Consider the following 22,264-nt stretch of genomic DNA (forward strand, 5'->3'; position numbering starts at 1 on the left):
TGTTCAGAAAAAGGTGTTAAGCCTTTAAGCGAAGTGAGCCCAAGGCGGCGGCCTAGGGTGACCAACTGCCCCGTATTTTGCGGGACTGTCCCGCGATTGGGGACTCTGTCCTGCAGTTTGCTGAGGAGCTCTGCGGGACGCGGGTTGTCCCGACTTGCTCTGTTCGAGCACAATTGGGCATGCTAGGGGCTGGGGCAGGCTGTTGTAGGGCGCTATCTCACAGATTAGCTGCCACTTGCCAGCCACTGTTATTCCGATTCGCAGAAAAGTATGTATATGACCCACTCCTATAATAGGAGGAGGAGGGGGTCATATACATACATTTCCCGTGAATCAGAGTAACAGTGGCTGGCAAGTGGGGAGCCCTATTGCATTGCATTGCACCCGTAGCTGCTAACGTGACAGGCCTGCTGTGCAGATGCACTTATAGTGCACTTATAGTGCACCTGCACAGCAGGACTGTCACGTCAGCAGCTGCGGGTGCAATGCATTGATTCTGCCCGGTGCTCTGCAATAGTGCACGGAAACGGGCGGGCCAAAGGTGAATGGTGAAGTGACATCATCACTGCCTTGTGTACCACAGAAGGATCTCAAAAAGGTTGGCTGCCCTTCCGCAAGGCTTATCACTCCGGCTGTCGCGCGCAGGTTTCTTAGTCATGCTCCCATACGGCCAGACGACGTTTGGGGGCAGCCATGGCTCAGGCAGTCAAGGCTCCAGAGCGCATTCTGTGGTCAGCACAGCAGCACGTGACTGGGTCGGGGCGGCCGTGCATTCTGCGCACTGCAGGGTGCCATTATTTTTGATGGGTCCGTGTTCTTTCTGGTCTCTGGTTATCTACTGTATCCATAGCTCTATAACGCGTGTCTACATATGTAATGCAGGTGTGTGTATGCGTGTGTATGTGCGCGCGCTACTAATACAGAAGAAGCACGTGTCCATACAATACATTTCGCTTAGATGTATTAAAGGCATATATACTAGGAATGCTGGATGGCCATCCCCGGGCATAGTGTATAGCATCGAATATCACCATAAGAAATGAGAGGCTGACAAAAAACCATCCACTTTTTATTCGGCTTACAATACATAATATAATACCACACTAATATTTCTAGATACAGCATGTATAAATACATTGTAAAAGGAGATTACAATTGCTTATCATACATATTAAAAGCCGCTTTAACATATTCACACATCTGGAGTTTCCCGCTCATTCTAAATGAGGTGTGAAGCAATATCTTGCAGGCAGTAAAGAAAGCAAGCAGCCGCACTGCAGAAGTACCGTATTACAGCGTGATGTCACAAAGGGCTCGGCGACTCCATCAGCTGCTGGCAAGTGTCTTCTCTTGCTGATTGGTGCTGGGAGAATGCTCAGTGCAGAGTGCACTTACAACAAGAGGAAGCCCTGCCTTTCGGACTGTGGATGGGGAACGTGGCTGACTATGCTTTCCGATGAGCTATTTTGTGATGCTTGAAATAAGTCAATTATTCAGTGGCATTTAGATTATTGTCCAATATGCATGACCCAGTTGCTTTCCTAATGGGTCTTGCACAATTTCTTTAATTAATACTGTACAACTATAAACGACAGGCAGTTCTGAAGGCTGAAGAAAACGACATTCTGGTTTCACAATTATTAGGACTCGTGCACTTTCACACTTCAGGTGGAAAGGTGTTTTCAAGCTTTTTTAAACCCACCATAACTTTGCTAATGTCTGCTAAACATGCCCCAATGCTCCAACCACAAGGCTGTCCGCGTGGACTGCACTGATGATCTCTAATGAAGGTGAAACCAGTATGTAGTTTTCTGCAGTCTTGAGAAAGGTGTCATGGCTTGAAAAATGCTATGTTCCCTAATGACAAAGACAAGGCTTGGCACGAGCACATTTGCACCCTCACTATACATTGCCTTCTGACTCTGACTGGTGCTAAAGTTCCAGCAATGGCTTCTGGACGGCATTGTGCTGTGTGTGTCTTAGCCCAAATGGTTTAATCTACATATATGTAATCATTGAAAAGAAATGAGTTCTGGTGCAGTTAAGTTGTGAAAACTTAACGCAACAAAACCCTTGAAATTCAGAGGATGTGTGAAGTCATGGCCATCTGAACTTGGCACATTCCCCTTGATGTGCCCCATATTGCCATGTCCCCACTAATGTCTTTTTGCAGGTCATTGTGAATCCCTTCTTTTATGATATATGTATGTGCATGGGCTTTGCAATGGGAACATGTCGAGCAAAGCTGGTCATGAAAAACATCACCCTTGAAACATGAATCGTCTGAGCAACCCCGGATACCCGTGGTGGAAGCTGAGGGGGGGGGCGACCAGGATTAGGGCCTACTGACTCCTATGGTGCTCATGGGGTGTCAATAATGCCAAGGCCTAAAGAACACTGCCACGCATACACGCACTGAGCATGTAGAGGCCCTCCCCAAAACACCCACCCTCAAACTCACCCTCCCCAAAACACCCACTCTCAAAAATCACCCTCCCCAAAACACACACCCACAGTACACCCCTGCAGTGTCCAACTGTCATTTGCTGCCCCTCTTTGCCTTGGGCACCTGCTCCTTTTACTTGGCAGTGAGGTGGCACAGTGAACAGCTCCTTGGGGTGCTGAGTAGGGAGCCCTCTGTGGGGGTAACAGAAGTGGATGACTCAGACCCCTGGACTTGGCTGTACTGGTGTGCTTGCTGAATGGCCTGGTTCAGTGACTCTGCAGAGGCCAGGGAAGAATCTGTGTGCACACAGACTCTCTGCCCCAGTGTTACCATGGCTGCGTGGCATGGCTGAGTGAGCGGGAAATCCTGCAGGTGCACCCCTGCAGGAAGTCCTGCATGCCTGCATTTCTTGCAGCTGCTGGCACACAAGTGAGTAAATGTCTGCCTGCTGCCTCTGAATACTATCCAGCCTTGCACGTATTGTGTGCATTTTGGTCTCAGGCAGTGGTGGTGGGCTGTGTGGGCTTCGTGGCTGGGCCGGGCTGAAGCATGGTGCAGTATTGCCCATGTCGTGGTCATAATCCCCATCCTTCTTTTCTTTCTCTTCAGTGGTAGGGATATGGGCCCTGCCGTGATGTGCCAGTGACTGCACTCCATGCGATGGGGATGGTGGTGTGTTGGCTCCCTGGGGCCTTTGTACCACTGCTGTGATGTTCACAGTGCGTGCCACTAGAGGCGGTGGCTGTGGTATTGCGATGGGAGCTGTAGTGACAGCTGTGTCACCTTCCGGCTGGTGGGAGGGCCACTGACTGCTGCCACAGGGATTGTGTCCCCCTCAGGGCTTGATCGTGTGTCCACAGTGATGGTAGGTGGTGGAGGTGGCAGTGGAGTTGGTGCTGGTGAGGTGGTGGTGGAGTTGGTGCTGGTGGCCGGGCAGCCCTGCCCTGCTGCCTGCTCCTGATGTCACAGGGTTTGGCCTGTGTAGGGGTGGGGGCAGTTGATTATAATTATAATTTTAATTGGTTATTTATAACACGCTTAATACCCAGAGGTTGATATGCCTGTGGTCGAGGTTCTGGCCTCTTCACTGTCGGTGGACTGTGTACCTGTTGGAAATGTAATGACATGCTGTTAGCCATCTAGGAGACATGTCTGTGGGCTTGCATTACACGCATGCAACAGTGTGTGTCCCAGAGTTCCACATTCCATGTGGATGACTTGGGTACTATTGATATGATGGGTACTCATGCATGTATGGCGTGGTGCCTGGTGAGTGTGTGAGTTTTTGTTGTGTGTGTGGTGGAGCATCACTTTCTGATGTGGACGATCTTGGCACACATGGCAGTGTCTCATGTGCTCATGTGCATGCTTGCAGATTTAGGCTACATTGCATGTGAATTGGTGCATTTACCCGCATCCCCTTGCACGTTTGTGTGTGTTCACTGGCCATTTGCTGTGCCTGCTATGTGTCAAACCGTTTCCCATGCCCATTCTATGCATCTTTTCTGGTGGATGCATGCAATTGGAGACTGCATGCCAGTGGTCAAAGTGGGCAGGAACGATGCTCCTCTACTTCTTTTAATTAGGTTTTACTGTTCCTATACTTTTATTTTAAAAATGAACCGTTCCGGAATGGTTTCACTTTAAAAAAAAGTGTAGGAAGAAGTTGAAACTTGCACTTTCAGTGCAATGAACTGAATGTTCCCTTAAACAGCAGTCACACGTGTTTATGGGTTTGTATTGTGCATGGGAGAGGGCGTGGCAATGTGGTGTGTGGGGAGCGGGAGCAGGCTAGTGGGGAACATAGTTCCACTACTTCTTTTTGTACACTTCCACCACTGCTACATGCACAAGTTCATGCAGTTGTACTTACCACCATCACCTTGGGTCCCTGTTCTCCCTATTCCCTCAATGTCCCCCATGTGTAGGATGCTGATAGCCATCTCCTCCCAGGACATGAGGCATAAAAGGTCCACCATGCCTCCTCCTGTGTTTCGCAATGAGGTGACAGACCTTTGCTTTTCGGTCATCCCAGCGTTTGTGACAATTCTTGGTACTGCAGGGGACAATTTACACAGCCGTCATCCTTGCCATGACTTCTGTCCATAAGGCAGTCTTCCTCTGCACCCTTGTTTTCCTGTGCCATCTCGCGAGTTATGGTTATACCAGCCCCCCGGTATTTCTGCAGTTTTAGCTGAAAACTCATAATGAGCCCCAATGTCTAAAACATACCGGCCTTCAGTATGTTTGTACATGCTGTGACTGACACTAACCCATTCGTCCATGCCTCAATTGGGAGCAGCTGTCAGGAGTTGCACAGGACACCCAGGTAGGTGTGGGGTGCTTTGCTGATCTAAGGCGGCAGGCAAACGCAGACAGCTGGGGGAAAAACCATGCACTGGAAAAACAATGAGGACCCCCCCTAGGGGTGTATACACATCTTGGACTAGAAACTACCCACAGATATAAGGGAAGCTCAATGCTTCTGTGTAAGTTACTTTTACAGGCACTACTCCCTGCAAGCCCATGGAAGGGGGCATCAAGAGTGGCTTCTATGTCTGGATCCTAGGGCACAAACAAGGAGTGTACTTAAACAAGACAATCCAGTATCGGTCCAGCCAGAAACCTACGGCGGATGCCCTCTGAGGGAACAGAACGCACCACACTGTTACATTAAATTCACTATAGACTACAAGTAAAACGAGACAAAGGAAGGGGCAGAGAGTGCCTACTGGGAAACCTAGTAGCCAAACTCTGAACAAAGGGATAACAGAAGCACGAGTGAGGACAAGAACGGTAACAGAAATATCTAGGGAAGAATAGGCAGTCAAATTAAGCAAGGTTCAGGACAGGGACCAGGAATGAAAGAGGAAAAGCACGTAGAAAAGTACCTAAGTGCAATGGTACAGGAAACTGGAACTGCAGACTAGAAATTATGGATCGGAATCAAGGAACAGTGGACTGAACTGTAGACCAGGCACACAGAAAACTCAGGACTGAACCTCTGGAGTAGGATAACAAGGACTGGACTGTAGCATGTAGCAGGAATACAAGGGACTGCAACTCTGGATGAGAATGACAAGGGCGGAACTGGAGTCAGAGAACACGGAAACTCAGGACTGGAATCTAGGAAGTTAAAGCCAGTAAACAGGGGTTATGTGCACAGAGCAAGGTACTGCGGGCAGAGAACAAGAGAATTGGTGATAGAAAGAAAAGGGCTGCAGACAGGGAACATGGCAAGCAGGGGAGCATGTTTTCGAATAGAAACAGATTTGTGAAAGGAAATGTTAAATAATGATTAAGGGTCTTCTCTAAAGATGGTAGAAAAAAAACATGCAGGTCTGCAGACAGCACCACTCAGAGACAGAGATGCAGAAACATGACAGCAGTCCAGCACTGCTGTTTTTGTCTCTTGCCTGCTTGCATGTTTTTTCAGTGTCCGACTTAAATCTTTGTGACTGGAATGTGTGGGAGCTGGGCGACCTCTGAAGTGTAAGGGTCTCTGGAAGGAAACCAATCAGAAGCAGACATGAACAAACAACACATTCCAAAGGTGAATCTTTGGGCTATCCTGCTAATCCAAAAGCCTCATTCTCTTACTATGCCTGATGAAGTCATTTTAAATTACGAATGCTTGCAAATAAATGACTTTGTTATCCTAGCTAAAATATGATATTGTCTTTCTTGGAGCAACACTATATATATCTCAACACTTCCTTTGCATCAAAACATTTCAAGATTACTCATGAAGTTACATTTGCAAATTATACGGAGAACATTGCTATAATCAAAGAACTGTTTAATTTCTTACACTTGCCATGCAAGTATAGCGCTATGGGCTGCTAATGTGTGTTCAGTTTAAAATCTGCTTACAATAACTTGAATTAGAATTGTGCAGGTTTTGTGTATTAAGCAAGCTGTGTTATCTATTCAGAATGCACATACTTTTGTTTTTCTGCACTATGTAATCAAGAGATAGGGGATTTCATGACATTTACATCATTTTCTCTGCGAGTAGAAACACACACCTGCTCTTATTTCCCAAGTCTTATTAAACAGCTATAACCTTCACAGAACATACATTATAAAACAAATCTGCATTGGGCTACATAAAGGACGTCTTCATATCTCAGCCAAAAGTGTTTTTTTTCTGTGAAAATAACTTGAATAAAATTTAATATATAACATGTATTTTGGGTTGTATTGAAATTACATCCTGGTTGATTTTAAATGCAGTGAGAATATACTGTATATTTCCTGTTCAAGCTATATTTTTTATATCCCCTTCCATAACCAGCCCTCTTTCTGGGACTTAACAGGACACATATAAATGATGGCTCGGGAGCAGATATCTCATTTGGAGAATAATCATACTCACTTTGAATTACTGTTTAAAGGCATGGAGCCAGCAGAAACCGTCAAACTCTTCCAGGGAAGTCTCAGTCATCAGACCCCTCATGGTTCCTTCCTCACGTTTTAAGGAAAAAGCAGGTCTGTCTCAAGTTAAGTTGGTTCAGGATCCCTCTTGGACAAAGCCTCAATCTGCATATAATATTCATATACAGCATCCATCCGATAGGGACAGGTGGTGTTCTTGGTGGCAGCTTTTCCTAAAGTCAGAAGAATAACCTCTCTACGCTCACCCCTTTTAAAGTGTATAATATTCCCATGCTTATGTTATAAATATGTCACACTATGTGATTGGCCTAATCTTGCCATTGGCCTGCCTCATAGTCAGAGACACCCTTTGAATACACCCCCCAGTTTTCATTGGTGATACGTATTTCTATATTTGTGATCAGAAAATGTGGGGGTCCTAACTGCTCTCAATATGCTTGACTACAAATTAGATTTTATTTGATAATTCACAGTAGCAACCTGTCACCTCCATGAGACATGGATATCTAAGACTCTCATCACAGATGAAAGCCTGCATATGCATCATTTATTTGCACAATAAATATTCATAGTTTAAAAAAAAATATTTGTTTAGGCACTACATTTTAAATATTCATAGTTTTATGACTATTACTTATTTTATAAATTAGTAAAAGTCAGGCTAAGCCTCTGCCTGCACTGCAATTTTCCTTCTGTGTCATTCGATCAATGAAGCAAGTGTAAGTAGCTGCTTTTGCTGCCTCCTTCAGCCCCCACTCCTACTATTCAGGAATGGAAACTGCTCTCCTGAACACCCGTGATGACTTGCTCTCAAATCTCAACTCCAACTCTCCTTCTGCCCTTATTCTCCTCAATCTGTCCTCTGCCTTTGACACTGTCAATCATTCCATCCTCATAAATTGGCTCTGTGATACCCTGGGCATTACTCTCTGGGCACTGGATTGGTTAACCTCTTCGCTCTCGAATCAGCCCTCCCAAGTTCAACTTGGCCCCTCTCTCTCCTCTACCTCACTTTCGACTTGCGACATTCCTCAGGGCTCTATCCTCTCACCGTGGCTTTTCAACATTTACCTTGTTCCTCTTGCCCACTTGATCTCTACCTTCTCTCCTCATTTCCAGTGTTATGCTGATGACACATAGCTCTCCTGTAAACTTCCTTCATTAATGATCTCTGACATAATGCCAGTAAGACTGAGATCCTTCTCATTGGGACTCCTACTCCCTCCTTACCTCCTACAATCTGCCCACCCTCCTTGGGTCCCCTCCCCTCACTCTTGTGTGAGGCAGAAAACGTGTGTGTCATCTTTAACTCCTCTCTCTTCTTCCCACCCCATATCGCTGACCTTGCCAAGAAGGCCCACTATCAGCTTCACCTCCTCAGAGGCATTCTCCTTTTCCTCACCTTCCCCCAGAAACTCAATTTTTCCAGAGCTCTGCTTCTTTGAAGGCTTGATTACTACAACAGTCTCTTCCTTAATCTGCCTCTTTCCTCACTCTGCCCTCTTCAACTAATCCAGAATAGGCCTGCAAGATTTATCCTGGGCCTCAAGCCTAGGGACTGCATCTCTCCAGCCCTAACATTTCTCCACTAGCTCCCAGTGGTTGAAAGGATGAAATTCAAGACCCTCTGTATCATCCATAAGGCATTCTGGGGCTTGGGACTTTGCTACATTCAACTCTCTCTCCCTAAATACCTCCCAACTAGAGTTCTTGGGTTCTCTAGCTCCAACTCTCTGCAGATCAAACGTTTCTCCAAGCAGAGAGTGGGAGGTAGATCTCCCTCTGGAACGGCCTCCCTATCCCTCTCTGACTCAAGCCGGATCTCCTTAAGTTCGGGAAGCTTCTCAAGACCTTCATTTTCTCTTCCTCCTTCCCTCTTCCTCTCCCTTGGTAGTCTCCTCCTGCTGCTACGACTGGATTCCTGTTCCCCTTATGAGTCTCTGCGGGGTCAGGCCATCCTTCATCCAGTCTTCCCTTCTCAACCCCTTCCTATCAGCACTTGCCCTGGAGCACCCATCCCTGACTAGCCCTCCTAGGTTGGTCCTCCCCCTCACCATTGACCACTACCCCTTGCTCTTCCTGGCACTTGCTTTCCCGGGCATCCCTTAGCACTTGCTCAGCACCTGGTGCCCCCTCCCTCCAGCACTTCTCCCTCCTTCAACCCTCGCTCTACCCCATCCCTTGTCCATACCTGTTCCCTCCCCTGCACTTCTTGATACTGCACTTGCATGATCCAAACGTCACAAGGCTTAGTAGGACCATTATTGTTGTTTCTCCTCTGTCCCCCTTTTTTGTCTTGTGGCACCTGAAAACAATTTCTGCTGTAAAGGCGCCATACAAATGCTCAATAAATAAATAAATAAAAATAGAAAATCCAAATGGCGGTTTGCTATAAGAGAACAGGATCGAAAGATGCCCGTTAATGGATGAATTTGCTTTTGAGGCTCGGTCATAAAAAAGGAATGGGTTCCAACCACCTTGCCAATTTAGATGGTTATCTCCAACCCTACTGCAAATCTCCAGTTTTGGGCATTTTAGTTCATTTATGTAAGCCTCCTCTGGAAAGAGTTTTAAAGGGAGGGGGGCTAGTTTGCCCATAGTTGAAACTTGAGTCAACCTGAAATCAGCACAATATGGGGATATTGAATGGAATAGAAGAAAAACATTACATTTAGAAAGACTCTGAATGAAATGATGATTCATTTTCTTCACTTGATGCAGAGTACAGAAACAGCATAAATGCACCATTCGGAAACATTGACCACATCCTACCACATAACTTTAGTCATTTAAAAAGAAATGTCTGTAACACAGGCTGTGCTCTCTGGTTAACAGAATTATAGTTTTGACACGTCTGGGACATTTTATTTTCTGATGTGCAGTTTCAGTGCAGCAGGCACTTCTGTCTTTGGGGTATGTTCATGTGGATGTTTATGGTGTATGTTTGAAATCCCATACTATTTGTTGGGGAGCTATTTCTTAATGGAGCAAAGAATTTTAGGCATCCTATCAACACACCTATTTTATGATAGAGGGTGAGAGGTGAAAATCATAAATTAAATTATGCATTATTCTAGTGTGACTGTTGGGATAGATATTTTAGGTCGCAACATGGGAAAGAGGTTCACGCTATGCAAATTGTACTGGGGCATGGTGTGGCTGGATTAGATGCGATGTTGCAGCTAAATACGTGTTCAGTGTAGTAAGAATTAAAATTAGTTTTACTTTGTATTTTAGTTGAATACATGTTTAGAGTCACAGTAGGTAGCAACATGAGTAGCAGTGGCATGGAAACAATTTATTGTGCAATGTACAATTTGTAGCGCTGAGAAGTATGTAGTGGGGATCTTTATGCATGCGATAGAGGAGTTCATTGAAGGGGAAACTAACATGTGTGAATGCAACCATGGTTTAGACTGCAGGCACATTTAGGGCATTGGGAAATATGGGGTTCATTGTGGATGCGTGGAGACATTAAAGAATGCAGGTTTGACCTACTCAGAATCTTAAGTAGACTGCAAGAGTCCCTGGATTAGCAGAGAGGGGTTTTGGCTTGGTTTGGAAAGCTGGATGACCTAGGTCACGGAAGGGGGTAGAAAGCGAACCTCATATGGGAAGTTGTGATAATATCACAAAAGGTTGAAGGTGAAAATGGAATGGAAAGCCATTTGTTACATTTTCATGGCCAGCTTGGGTTCTAAAATACAAAGTGTAATTTCCCAGGGAGCACACAGGCTTGTTTTTTGATGACCAGAAAGATCTGGTTACTTGGACGGTTAAATGGAGAGCTCATGGTTTATGGGTTTGCAGGCAAATAAGTAGAATGTATGCTGCAGACTGTATGACTTGAAATGGCAGTCACAAATAGGATTACATGCAAGAATGCAGAAATAATTGAATCATGTAATAATGTCCCCATACATAATGTCGCCGGGGAAAGACATTGGCGATATTATATAAGGTGACATTATGTATGGGGATGGGTTGTGGGGATGTCCCCTGCTCCCCTTAAAAAAAAAAAGCAGTGGTGTCCCCCACATGTTCAATGTAATAATGTCTCTGCAAAAAACAGTGACTTTTTTTGTCAGGGGCCATTTTTGCAGGGACATATTACATGGAACCGTAAAAATGGTATAGGACGTCTGGAGCATCCGGGAGGATAAGGATTTTTTACTGCTGCTTCAAAAGCTGCTTATTTATTTCTCTCCCTCCCATGCTTCAAAGTGTTTATGGAAAGCCTTGCACAATCACCATGTGGGTTAATGGGTTTCTGTCACATGGTCTGAATAATAAACTGAGTTATTCATGAATGATAAATGTATTATGTGCAGTACGTCATAACTGCTGAAGGAAGAAGATCACATGGGTTGTAATTTGTGAATGTATCCAATGGGGTTTTAGAGGTAGGGGGATTTAATTACTTTGTATTAGAAGTAGCCAATGGATGGTTGGGGGATGACTTAGTAACAACATATTTGTGATTATGTCAATTGTATAATTGGGTGTTTAAACTGTAACTTTGTTGTAATTTCAGAGCGAATCGGGTTAGTTGTCATCTCCAAGGAACTGACTAGCTCCTACCAGTCATTAACACGCAGAAGGCCTGTCTCTAGAATGTTTTCTGTTTTTATGTATGTTTTTCTGGATGCTCTTTAAGCTTCAGGAGTTAGTTTGTCCAGCGGAAGGTGTGATGTGATGCCCTGGTGCTGCACAGGTAAGTTTGTTATGTGATAGCAATCCACTTATTTGCAACCATATCAGATGGTTCTATGTGAAATATCTGATTTATTATTATTTATCTTTATTGTGCATTTGTAAGGCACTTATACAGCAAGTAAATTGTGTATCAAAGCACCCAAAGCATCCAATCCTATGTACTGATGAAATCACAAAAAATATCCAGCATCCTCCCCTTTTTTTGTACAGGGCGAGCCCCTCCAGAGTGCCCTGTGAAATCTATCCTTACCCCTATCAATACTCACACCCCTTAAACTCTTGTCTAAGATGGTGAAAAGGAAGGCCACTGTGATTTGAATGCTGGCATAGGATATGCTCTGTATTACTAGTTTCTGCATGCTTTGAGCAGGTGAAAATGGCATTGTGGAGGGTTTGGAAGGGTTTGGGACTAATGTACTCATGGCCTTGAATTCTATGTTATGTTAATTGGATTCTATACTGCATCAAATCACCACCATATTAGTTTCCTAGTAACTTCACTTGTCCGTTGGGTGGAGTACTGAGCCCCATAGCTTTATCAAGGCTGTAATCTGCTGAGGGGAAGAAAATGAGCAAGAGGAAGATAAGAGGGTGGGAAACTGCACACTAAATGCCACAAACAGAGGGAGGGAGGGATGCAGCAGGGCAAGAATGTTTTGGGCGCATGTCAGTCCTAATTGGGGGACCACAGTTCTGCAAAAGAGGGAAGGAGGAGGTGTCCTTAAGGGCTGAGAGAAGGGTTGTGCTTTCAAGACAGTTTGGAACATTGTACATTAGTACACAATGTAAGATTGGATGGATGAGGGGAGCAAGTGTGTGCTAATGCAATCCTGGAAGGTTGGTGATTTATTCGGTCAGGCATCTCTATACTTTGTTCCCAAGGTGAAACTTCAGAATGTTAATTCTGAGACCTCCAAGCCTCAACCAAAAGTGGCCTAGTGAAGAATAGAATGTGTATAAAGGAGAATGTTGTTTGTAAAGGTATGGAGTGGTCAAACGTATACAGTAAAATAGGAAATGCCTGGCACATTGGTGTCAAAAACATTATGAAGAGTTTGTTGTATGTCACATAAAACTAGACTATCGTTTAGTTTATGTTGAGAGAGTGTGGTACCTTGCGTGAGTGTAGGCTATCAAAGTAATACATATGCAACTAAAGTGATAAAATACACCCGAACCGCCCTACACTGGCTTTGTTCATTAGATTGTGTGAAAGGTGGATGTATGACAAACATGGTAGGCAGTGTGATGAATCAAGGAAATATGTACCTTTTTCCCCAAGGGGGAGCCCCCTGCTGCAACACCCTCCGTAGATGTTGAGGCAAGTGGGACCTCACAGTGAGAGCTTCCCCCCTAGGGGACAATACTCCTGCTCCTGCGAGGAACTCCCTAAAGCTGTGCACACCAGTGCCTACATGGGATGATGCTCCAAAACATCAACAACTTTTAAACAACAAGACCGGGCCAAAGAAAAATGTGATAGATGCCATTATCACCCAGAAAGACAAGGGGCCTCATTATAACCTTTGAGGAATGGGTTAATGGGCTCCGCTAATGGAGACAGACCCGTTAAACCCATTCCGCAAGATTACGAGGTTCCCTCGCGGGACCCGATGTGGACGTCTGGTTTCACCAGACGTCCATAGCAGGTCCCATGAGGGAACCAGGGAGCTAACAATGGGCCGGTTGTAATCGGCCCGTTGTTAGCTACCACACCCATTCCCATTGAGCCCTATGGGGGCTCAAATGGGAATGGGAAAGGTCCGGGCCCGGGTTCCCTGTAGGAGGACTTACCGGGCCCTCCTAACTCAGAATGGCCCAGTAATTCCCCATTCAGGGAACCCAGACCCGGTTTTGGTGGCAGCCATGCCCTTATTAAGGGCATGGCTACCGCCAAAGCCGTAATGAGGACCAATATGTCCCTTTAAATATAAGTATCCAATCCACTAGGATGAGTACATTGAATACCCAATGAGCAAAAGAGAGAAAGAGTAACGCATACACATGCAAGGGATGGCCCGAGCTGCATAACACCTGGAGGAGATGAAGGTGAAGGAGGCATGAGCCATGAATCCCACTAGTACAATTCATGAGGAAAAGTTGAATGTGGAACTGATGAACTTAAAGTGTTGTGATATAAGAGAAAGAACTATTTAAAATCTTGAGCATGAAAGAAAAGAACAGTGCATCACAATACCCTGGGAAAAGGGGAAACACCGAATATTCTATAGAAGAAGAGAATAACATATGTGAAAGAGAATATTATGTGCCAGATCTCAGACGAACTGTCCCAGTGAACATTATACAAAATAAAATACACCAGAGGAAGGTGAAAGATAATTGTCCAGAAGAGAAGGCCTACCAGAGAAATGATATTTTTCAGGAAACCATGGAATCTAGTCACCAAGAATACATATATTATAAAGGATCCACTAAGGCTATATACAAGGAGGAGAGAAAACCTAATAGCCCACTTGAGGAGTTATAGAGACTGATACAAGAAATAACGAGAGACTATTTGAAGATTATATATTGATAAGGAATACTAAGACTGGTACCAGAAGTACCCTGAGGAGAAGGGAGCATTCTCCTGACCTAAATTAGTTATCATAGTCTTAGAGTAAGTTAGGTTAGTTTGGCCCACAGACTTATTCCTTCAGACATTCACAAATGACTGCCACCTGTAGATCATCAGGTGTGAAATACACTATAAAGTGCCCTTGTGGCCTTCTCTATGTTTACCAGACGTCCAGGACAGCCTGTGAGCAATGGAAAGAGCACAAGCCAAACATACAATGCATGAAGGAAAAATCACCTGTGGCCAGACATTCTAAAGAGCTTAGAAACTCTATTGCTCAAATACAATTTACCATCTTAGAAGTAGTTAAATGTCCCACAGGAGGTGGAGACTACAATACCTTGTTAGCGAAGGGAAATGTTTTGGATTGACCTTTTGGACACCATCAAACCTAGGGGCATGAATGAGGAGTTCTCTCTGAACTGCTTCATTTGAGAAATTCAGTGATTAATGAAGGCATCTACTCGATTCACTGTGCATGACTATAGCTTTGTTTCCCCCTTTGTGGGTTTCAAGATAACTGTCTCTTTAGGCACTATCCCGCATGGTCTACATGACAGGTTTTTGGTATGGACTGTTGGCAGTGACCGGGCATAAGGGCCATTTGTATTATAGTTTTTTGTATCATTATTGTTCCACCTTTTTCATTTTTGTCCTTTGTTTATAGTAGTCTAATCTGTCTGTTTTCGGCCAAGATACTCAATTTGTTGAAATATAGGATAATTGTTAGTCATTATTTATTATTTCTTTATAGTACAGGATAGGTTTTTGTGTTTTGTTTTTTGGTTTCCCTAGAACGTTGTTATATTGTGTTTTTAATTAGTAATACGGAAATTTACATTTGATCATTTTGCATAGCATTATCTATTTTTTTATAAGGTTGCAAAAGTAGGAAGCGCACTAGTTGTTTGTGAATGAGCCCATATATTATGCGACTTGGAACGTGATCACATGATCTCGCATGTGACATACTATGCGGACCATGCACTTTTCGCCAGTTCGGATGTGAGTAGCTGCTCGGGGAAAGCTGAATCAAACACCTCATTGCAGGCGGTGCGCACCTAATGTCTATTGAGGGCGAGGTAAGAACTTTCTTCATTTAGGCCATGTTGGCCGCCAATTACCAATTTCTTGTTGAAACAGGAAATGCTAATACAAGTTCCTGCTTACAGGTTGTCCCAAACGTTGCAAGTATAGTGACGCTTTGCACACCAGTATAGTAACAGTGGCTAATTTGATGTTCTCTAACATATCGCGGAGGCACCAGTAAAATGAGTGAAGCGGCTCAACATATGAGTTTTCCCCTGAATTTTCTGTTATCCATTTTTTCTGTCTAATAATATTTGGACACTCACATTATCCTTGTCTATAGGGAGTAATGCTTGATTTATGTGTTGTTTATATGCAGGTTGACTGTACACCGTTTCTATTTGGTGTAGTTGATAAGGTAGGCATTTGCTATACTCCCCTCTTGAGGGAACAATACTAACATTTGAATACTTGAGACTTATTGGTGAACATATTGGTGTGATGGGTACAATAAGCAGTGAGCTGCACTGAAGGAATAGGGTGTGGATTAACAATTTCTTTGTAAACATATCCTTTCTACATAGGATTGAATTGACTTTATTTGGTTACAGTATGTTTACTTGTGACAATTACTGAATGGGTGCTATTCAAGAGCAATACATCCTTGTGATGAAAGTATTGTTGTATTGCATGACAGACCATGGTGTAAGTTTGAAATATATTAATATATTATGGAACTGAATCGGTTTGTTCTATGTACACTTACTGAATTCCGCTCCTGAAGAAATGGTTTTTGACCCCAAAACGCATTGAGCTTAAAGGATTCCATCTGAAAGAAATGTGTATTTGTGTTTAAGTAGTTTATTAAATTGTAGAGGCAGATTATACGCCTGTGATACATTTATATATATTTTTCATTTTTGTGAATCTGATGTTACAATAAACTGTATAGTTCAGTAATAGTGGTGTGCAGGGGATGGGAGTGTCTATACTTTTGGACACTATTTTAATTCACGAATGACTGACCAGCATCTTAGTTAGTAACATAGGTAGGAACCACTCATAGTGAGAGGCAAAGTTAAGCAGTATAATTTGTATTTTAATTTTTAAAAAAACACATGAAACATGTCCTCAGAGTGTCCATGTCCTTCTTCTGATTCACCACAGCAGGTAGGGAAAGAAGGGACAGTTGCAGTGACAGTCTAGCACCCTTTAATGTGAAATGATGATGTTTGTATGTGTGTGGCCCATGGACAGGCTTTTAAGCCTTCTACAACTCTGGGGTTCATCGAGAGACTGTGTGTGTTGAGACTATGCCCAATGGAATGGGAAGCACACATTCTACTACTTGTACACTAAGCAGTGAATGGCAATAAATGTCCAGGCTCCATAGACAAGAACAATGGGAGGAACTACAGGCATTTGGAAAGGAGGGTGGCTTTGAACTATGGTTCCTCTGCGAGAAATACCCTAAATATACGTCAAATAGGCTTTCTACAATAGTCTCCTCTAAAGTAATGATAATTCCCATGTTCAAGAGTCAAGGAAACGTTGTACCTTTGGAGAATGGATGTCTCCCACAAGAAGCAACCAGATCCTGGAATCATTTATATGGGTAGGACTGAATCGTAGATGGCACTGCCAGCTCTGTACTTCAAAATAATTTTTCCATGATTCCCTGCACCCTCTGGGTCATAAAAGCCGCAGCCTTGAGCTCCAAAAATAAATGATACCAGATGTTCTGTTACCAGGAAGAGAAACGGGTTATGCTAGGTAATCTTTTATAAATAAGAAAGAAATGACTTTTGAATGTTTCCTTGGGAATCACTTTATTGCTTGTAACCTTTGAATGGTAGGACCTACAGAGTTATTTCATAATGTTCAGGATGAAAAGCTCTATCGGCTGAATACAAAACAATGTTATCTAACGTTTTTAATGTTTATTTAATTTTGTAAATTATGCCAATGTGGATATTTTATGCAGAAATGGCACGCACTTGATTTATCCTAGCGTCCATGCCTGTGACCCTGTTATTCTGAGCTTAAAATTGAATTATTGTTTAAAAGTATCCAAAGGTAAAATAAGAAAATCTACATTATTGTATTCACCTAAGTGAGAGTAATCCGATGAACTGGTTAGTAACACTGATCAGTAACATGATTACATGTGAGGAGCATGGTGCTTTAGAAAGTAACAATTGTTTAATGTACACATTTCCAAGATGACATGCCATCAAATGGGAGGGAAACTGGGTTCAGAAGTCACTCCCATTATAATGTCATCTTCATTAAAATACCTTAAATCAGTATCAAGGGAATGGCCTATTGTGCTGTCACTTTCGGAACACTGTCCAATCACATACATTGACCAATTATATTAGAGAAATTGTACACACAACTAAACAGAGTGGTTTCTCATCTTTATACATCCAATCCCAGAAATATTGCAGACAGACACTCACTCGCAAACTGACTGGCTGAAGAAGGAGCAAAAGAAGAACTGAGAACAACAGAAAGGAAAATGGAATAGATTGCTTTCCATTGGACTAGGTTTGGAATAATTACAGAACACTGTAAGTGAGGCCTACCTGGAGTTAAATACACAGCCCTTCTTCAGTCAAATAGACAGCAGACATGCCCAACTACAGATAGGATGGAACAGGATTGTGGATGGAAGTTGACACTAACTTGCTGACTGATGCCCACCTGCTCCAGAGGGGGGAGAATTAAGCCATTTAATTGAACCATTCCTTAAGGGGGTGCCAAACTGTCTGTGAGACAGCCAAAGGAAATTCATATGTAAGTATAAAATTATGTGAACATAATACTGAGGGGAGTGATACACTAAAGGGGAATAGGTTAAACCTCAACTGCTGTCATTTATAAGTACTGAGGGGTAAGGGCATAGACATTGACTGTACATTCTGAGAAGCTAGGAAATATTTGAGAAGTGTATTTACTTTTGGAATTATAGATTTGATGGAATAGGTTCTATGGTGTGTATACTGGGAGATCTACTGACTCCTTCTCTGTGTAGTGATCAAACCCATAAGAAGTATTCAGAGAGGTAAAAGGACACCTCAGTGTTTGCATTTACAGGAAATAAGGTAATTGTAGTCAGTTCCGAGTTGCATCACTAAGCAGAATCCCGTTATAAGTGCTGAACCACTCAAAGAAAAAAGGGAAATTGTTATTAACTGCTACCCATGTTCCCACCTTTAAGTTGCCCATTGAAAATTAGAAAGGCTAATTTGTACACATGAATGCAATAGAAACAGCACTGAAGGGGAGTTTAGCATGCAAACACATGCAGGAATGTTAAATAGCTTGTCTTGCAATTGAGTTTTCTAGAACACTGTATGAAATTTTGACATGTTCATTGAATGAGGGGAAATGTTTATTTGTGATTAATAAAAATTATTGTGATTTAGATAGGCTGGGATGTTCTGATGTATTTGGTTTCCTAAAAAATTACAATTGTATCCCAGGCCCTCATAAACTGTTCAACACATGGTGGGTGTACGATCAGGATGGCACCCTCTTAAGGATGAGCGTGCTTTAAAGGTTCTCTTTCCTATTAAATATTTTGACCATTGATATTGGAGTCACATAGAGGCACAATTTGTTCATATTTAAATAGGTCAAGTATTTCTATTTATTAGTAAATAGACCTTGTGTGCAACCCTGTATGTATCTTGTCCCGAAAGGAGAGGGTGGTTGTAGGGAATCAATATTGTTTAATTGGGGTCCTAGGTTCATAAAAATAACTTGATTCAATAAATAGAAATAATGCACGCCTGGTTTGGGGTGGGTGGATGGTTCCCCAGAGTTAGATGTCACCCAATGAAAACATCCCACACCAGAATTCCAAGGAGTTCTTGAGGCCTACTAGGAGCTTGATGGGGATGGTTATAGTTGTGTGGCAGACATGATTCCACTTGGTTGAGGTTGGGCGCTGTTGGGTCTTGGGATTTAATCTGCATGATACATTCTTGTCTACCTGTCCCAACCTTGACTGCAGTTACCTACTCCTGGTAACAGACATCAGCATCAGGCTCTTAGGTGTAGAAGTCTGCCTATTTGCTTACATTTGTAGGTCTACTTGGGTTGTTATGGATCTTTTCCCGAACCAATTGCTGCGCACATGCCTTGTTTATTTATGAATGCAGGCACTCTTTTGGTAAACCATGCGGCTCTATGCACTGCATGTTCATAGGATGCGCATATGCTGTCTTGTCTATTCTACTACTGCTAGCTACAGGTTGAGTTTGCTTAACCTTTCGCAAAGTGTACAAATGAGAACATTTATGTGATTATCAGAAACCGATTACTCACTGCACACTTCTCCCTCATCCTCGCCGTCCGCGCAGTCTCTGATGAAGTCGCACACTTGTCCCAGTTTGATGGCTGTTCCATTCATGCAGTTGAAAGAGCCCTGGAGGGCCATTTTCGAAGCGGCAGTTCCTGGAAAGAAAAGCAGAAATCACATTGGCGCGGTGGAGCTATTAGTTTCTCATGTCCTATCGTTGCTCATGACTGCTGCCTCCTCTTCTCACAACAATGGCTTGGTTTAACAGTTCTCTCTAGCCAGCATGCCGCCCCATTCAGAGACAGAGCTTTTCACTCAAGTCTACATGGCCTTTCCACTCTCAATGGAACCTGCTTGAAGAGGGAGGCGAACGGCACAAAGGAAGGGACAGGCCTGAATGGCAGTTCTGGGAGATGGTTGATGGCTTTTCAAGGTATTCACTGTTGTATTTATCATGACACTACACTTTGATGCAGTAGTCATCTGATTGTAGCAATTATCTTTTGCACTGGGTACGCAATGTACTAAAGCCAATTTCGCCGGCCTTTCGAGGTAGGACAGCTGAAGGCTGCCATTAGATGGAATGGAACAGACATTTATAAGTATTGATTGACGCTTGGGTTGTACTGCAAGATACAAATAGCGAAAACTTATTGCCAAAGGTTAAAATGGAAAACAGAGGTTGCAGTAAAAATGTACACATGCAGAATATGGCAAACGACGATCATGGTTGTCTTTTCACCAAAATCATAGGGGCAGCGGAAATAACACCATGTGATCTTTCACCTTGATGACATCATAGGAAGTGACATCAGGCAGCCTTTCACGACAATCACATCACAGGACGCGGATGCAGGAACTTCCCAATAATTGGTACACAGATCGAACTCAGGCATGAACGTCAGAAAGAACAACTACAAGGGGACACTTGAGGATACCAAAAGTGTCGGATACTAGTCCCCAGTGTGCAGAAGGCATTTGTTATGTTATGATATAACATAACAAATGTGTACAGGCGCGTTATAAATGACTTATCATATCATATGCTACTATTCATTTGTGCTGTGCTGAATCCCCACCGTAGGAGTTTCAAAGCGCTGATCCTGGCTCGTGGTGTATTGTGTTCCTCTCTGCAGAGAAACAGAACAAGAGTAAAGTAAGGTGGAGATGGAGGGAGAAGGGGATGAGGGGAGGAGATTGCAGACGAACGGTGGGGGTCTGATCTGGGGGAAATGCTTTTTATTAGTGTGGAGGCGTGCTAGTCCACTGTATATGGACTGTGTTCTAAAAAGATGTGACACAGACCCAGAGGTGTTGGGTTAACATACACATTAGGGCGCAAAGGCAGTTTTGGAAGATTTGTAGGTTAGAGATTGAGTAGCGTTGGGTGCGTGAGAGGCTTGAGAGTGTTCTACAGCATCTATTTATGGTAGCATAGGTAAGTTCCTGAATAGAAATTCAGAGACTGCCAAGCCAGCTTCAGAAGGCGGCCTTGTCCAAGATTAGGGTATGCGAGATGTTGATTGGCTTTAGTAACACCAGGCAGGGTAGTGGGCTAGTCAGAATAAACAGACGGCATTGTGATTCTGCCTAACACCTAGATGTAAAGGGAAAGCATGTCCAAGCACTTCTTGTGCTTCTAGATCTTCTTACATTCGTCTTATGATCCCGCAATATGTGTATGTACTAGTAAAACCTAAGAGAAACAACCCCCAGGGTGTCTAAGGAAAACAATGTTTCCTATTGACCTTTTGTTTGGTTTTTCACAACCTAGAAGCAGCGGATGCACTTCTGGAGCTGCATGGCAAAAATGCCCTAAACAATGTAGTAGCTTGGTCCAATTCTATTAAGTGGGCAGGCAGTGCTTCACAGTCCTATCCTGATTTGCTAGTTGTTGTGTTGGGGGATGCATGGGAAAATCAGCCTCCTTGGTATTGTGCACGTTGATACTAAGGTCTGAAGTAAGGAAGTGTGAGCCAAGAGGCCCACACACTGTTGTTCCCATAGTTGGAATAGACTCATGAAATGGCTCATCTGAGAGCTGGGATTTTTAAAAGCCCAAGAATTTCCCTGGGAAATTCTAGGGGTAGGTGACTCGTACATGACGTCCACAAACATTTCCATTTTGTAAGGTACATCCCGTTGTGAGTCACAAGCATTGTGGATTTGCGTATAACCTGACACATCCAGATCATGTTAATGTTAATGTTAAAGATATTTGTGCCGTGCACTATCACCACCGGAGTGGTCCCCTGGGGCTCTTGCTGATCTGAAAAGGAAAAAGGGGATGGGGGGAGAAGATAGTGGGAATGAGCGGGATCAGTGCAAGAGAGCAGTGGTGTGCTGTAGGCAGCTTCAGTTCGGTTAACACCGTTTGCTGAGCTTGGGGTGCTTTACCGTTCGGTAGCTGTTGTGTGCTGTAGTGTGAGGCTATGTCTGGTTTGTTTTGTTGTTGCGATGTAGTGAAGTTTGTGTGTTAAATTGTGCTTTAGGGTTGTGGTTGTGTTTGGTTAGAGTTTTAGAGGTGTATTCAGAGGAGTGAAATTGTTAGTGGCTTGGTTATTAGCCTCGCTACATAGAGGTGATATGTGCTAAATTTCCACGTTCTTTCTAGGTGTGGCTTGTGAATATCTGTGCATTTCTATCTAGATCCGGCCGTGGCTAATATTCACAATCTTGTCTATATACAACGCATGCCATTATTCACCATTTTATCCAGATCTTGCACTGGCCTACCTTCAAAAACCTGTCTAGATGTGAATCAAGCTAGCATTCACGGTTTGATCTA

The 22,264-nt window shown here is 43.4% G+C and overlaps 1 protein-coding gene across 1 annotated transcript in view; it reads right to left on the bottom strand.

Moving 5' to 3' along the window:
* Nucleotides 1-22,264, bottom strand: part of ALK (ALK receptor tyrosine kinase) — a 3,554,133-nt gene that overhangs the window by 1,070,964 nt on the left and 2,460,905 nt on the right. The window contains exon 6 of the mRNA XM_069608653.1: nt 19,503-19,631. Coding sequence (XP_069464754.1) covers nt 19,503-19,631 — 129 coding nt within the window. The remainder of the gene's footprint in view (nt 1-19,502; nt 19,632-22,264) is intronic.

The sequence above is a fragment of the Ambystoma mexicanum genome, chromosome 4q (assembly GCF_040938575.1).
Source record: "Ambystoma mexicanum isolate Mex_15411 chromosome 4q, UKY_AmexF1_1, whole genome shotgun sequence".
In the NCBI taxonomy this organism is placed as follows: domain Eukaryota; kingdom Metazoa; phylum Chordata; class Amphibia; order Caudata; family Ambystomatidae; genus Ambystoma; species Ambystoma mexicanum.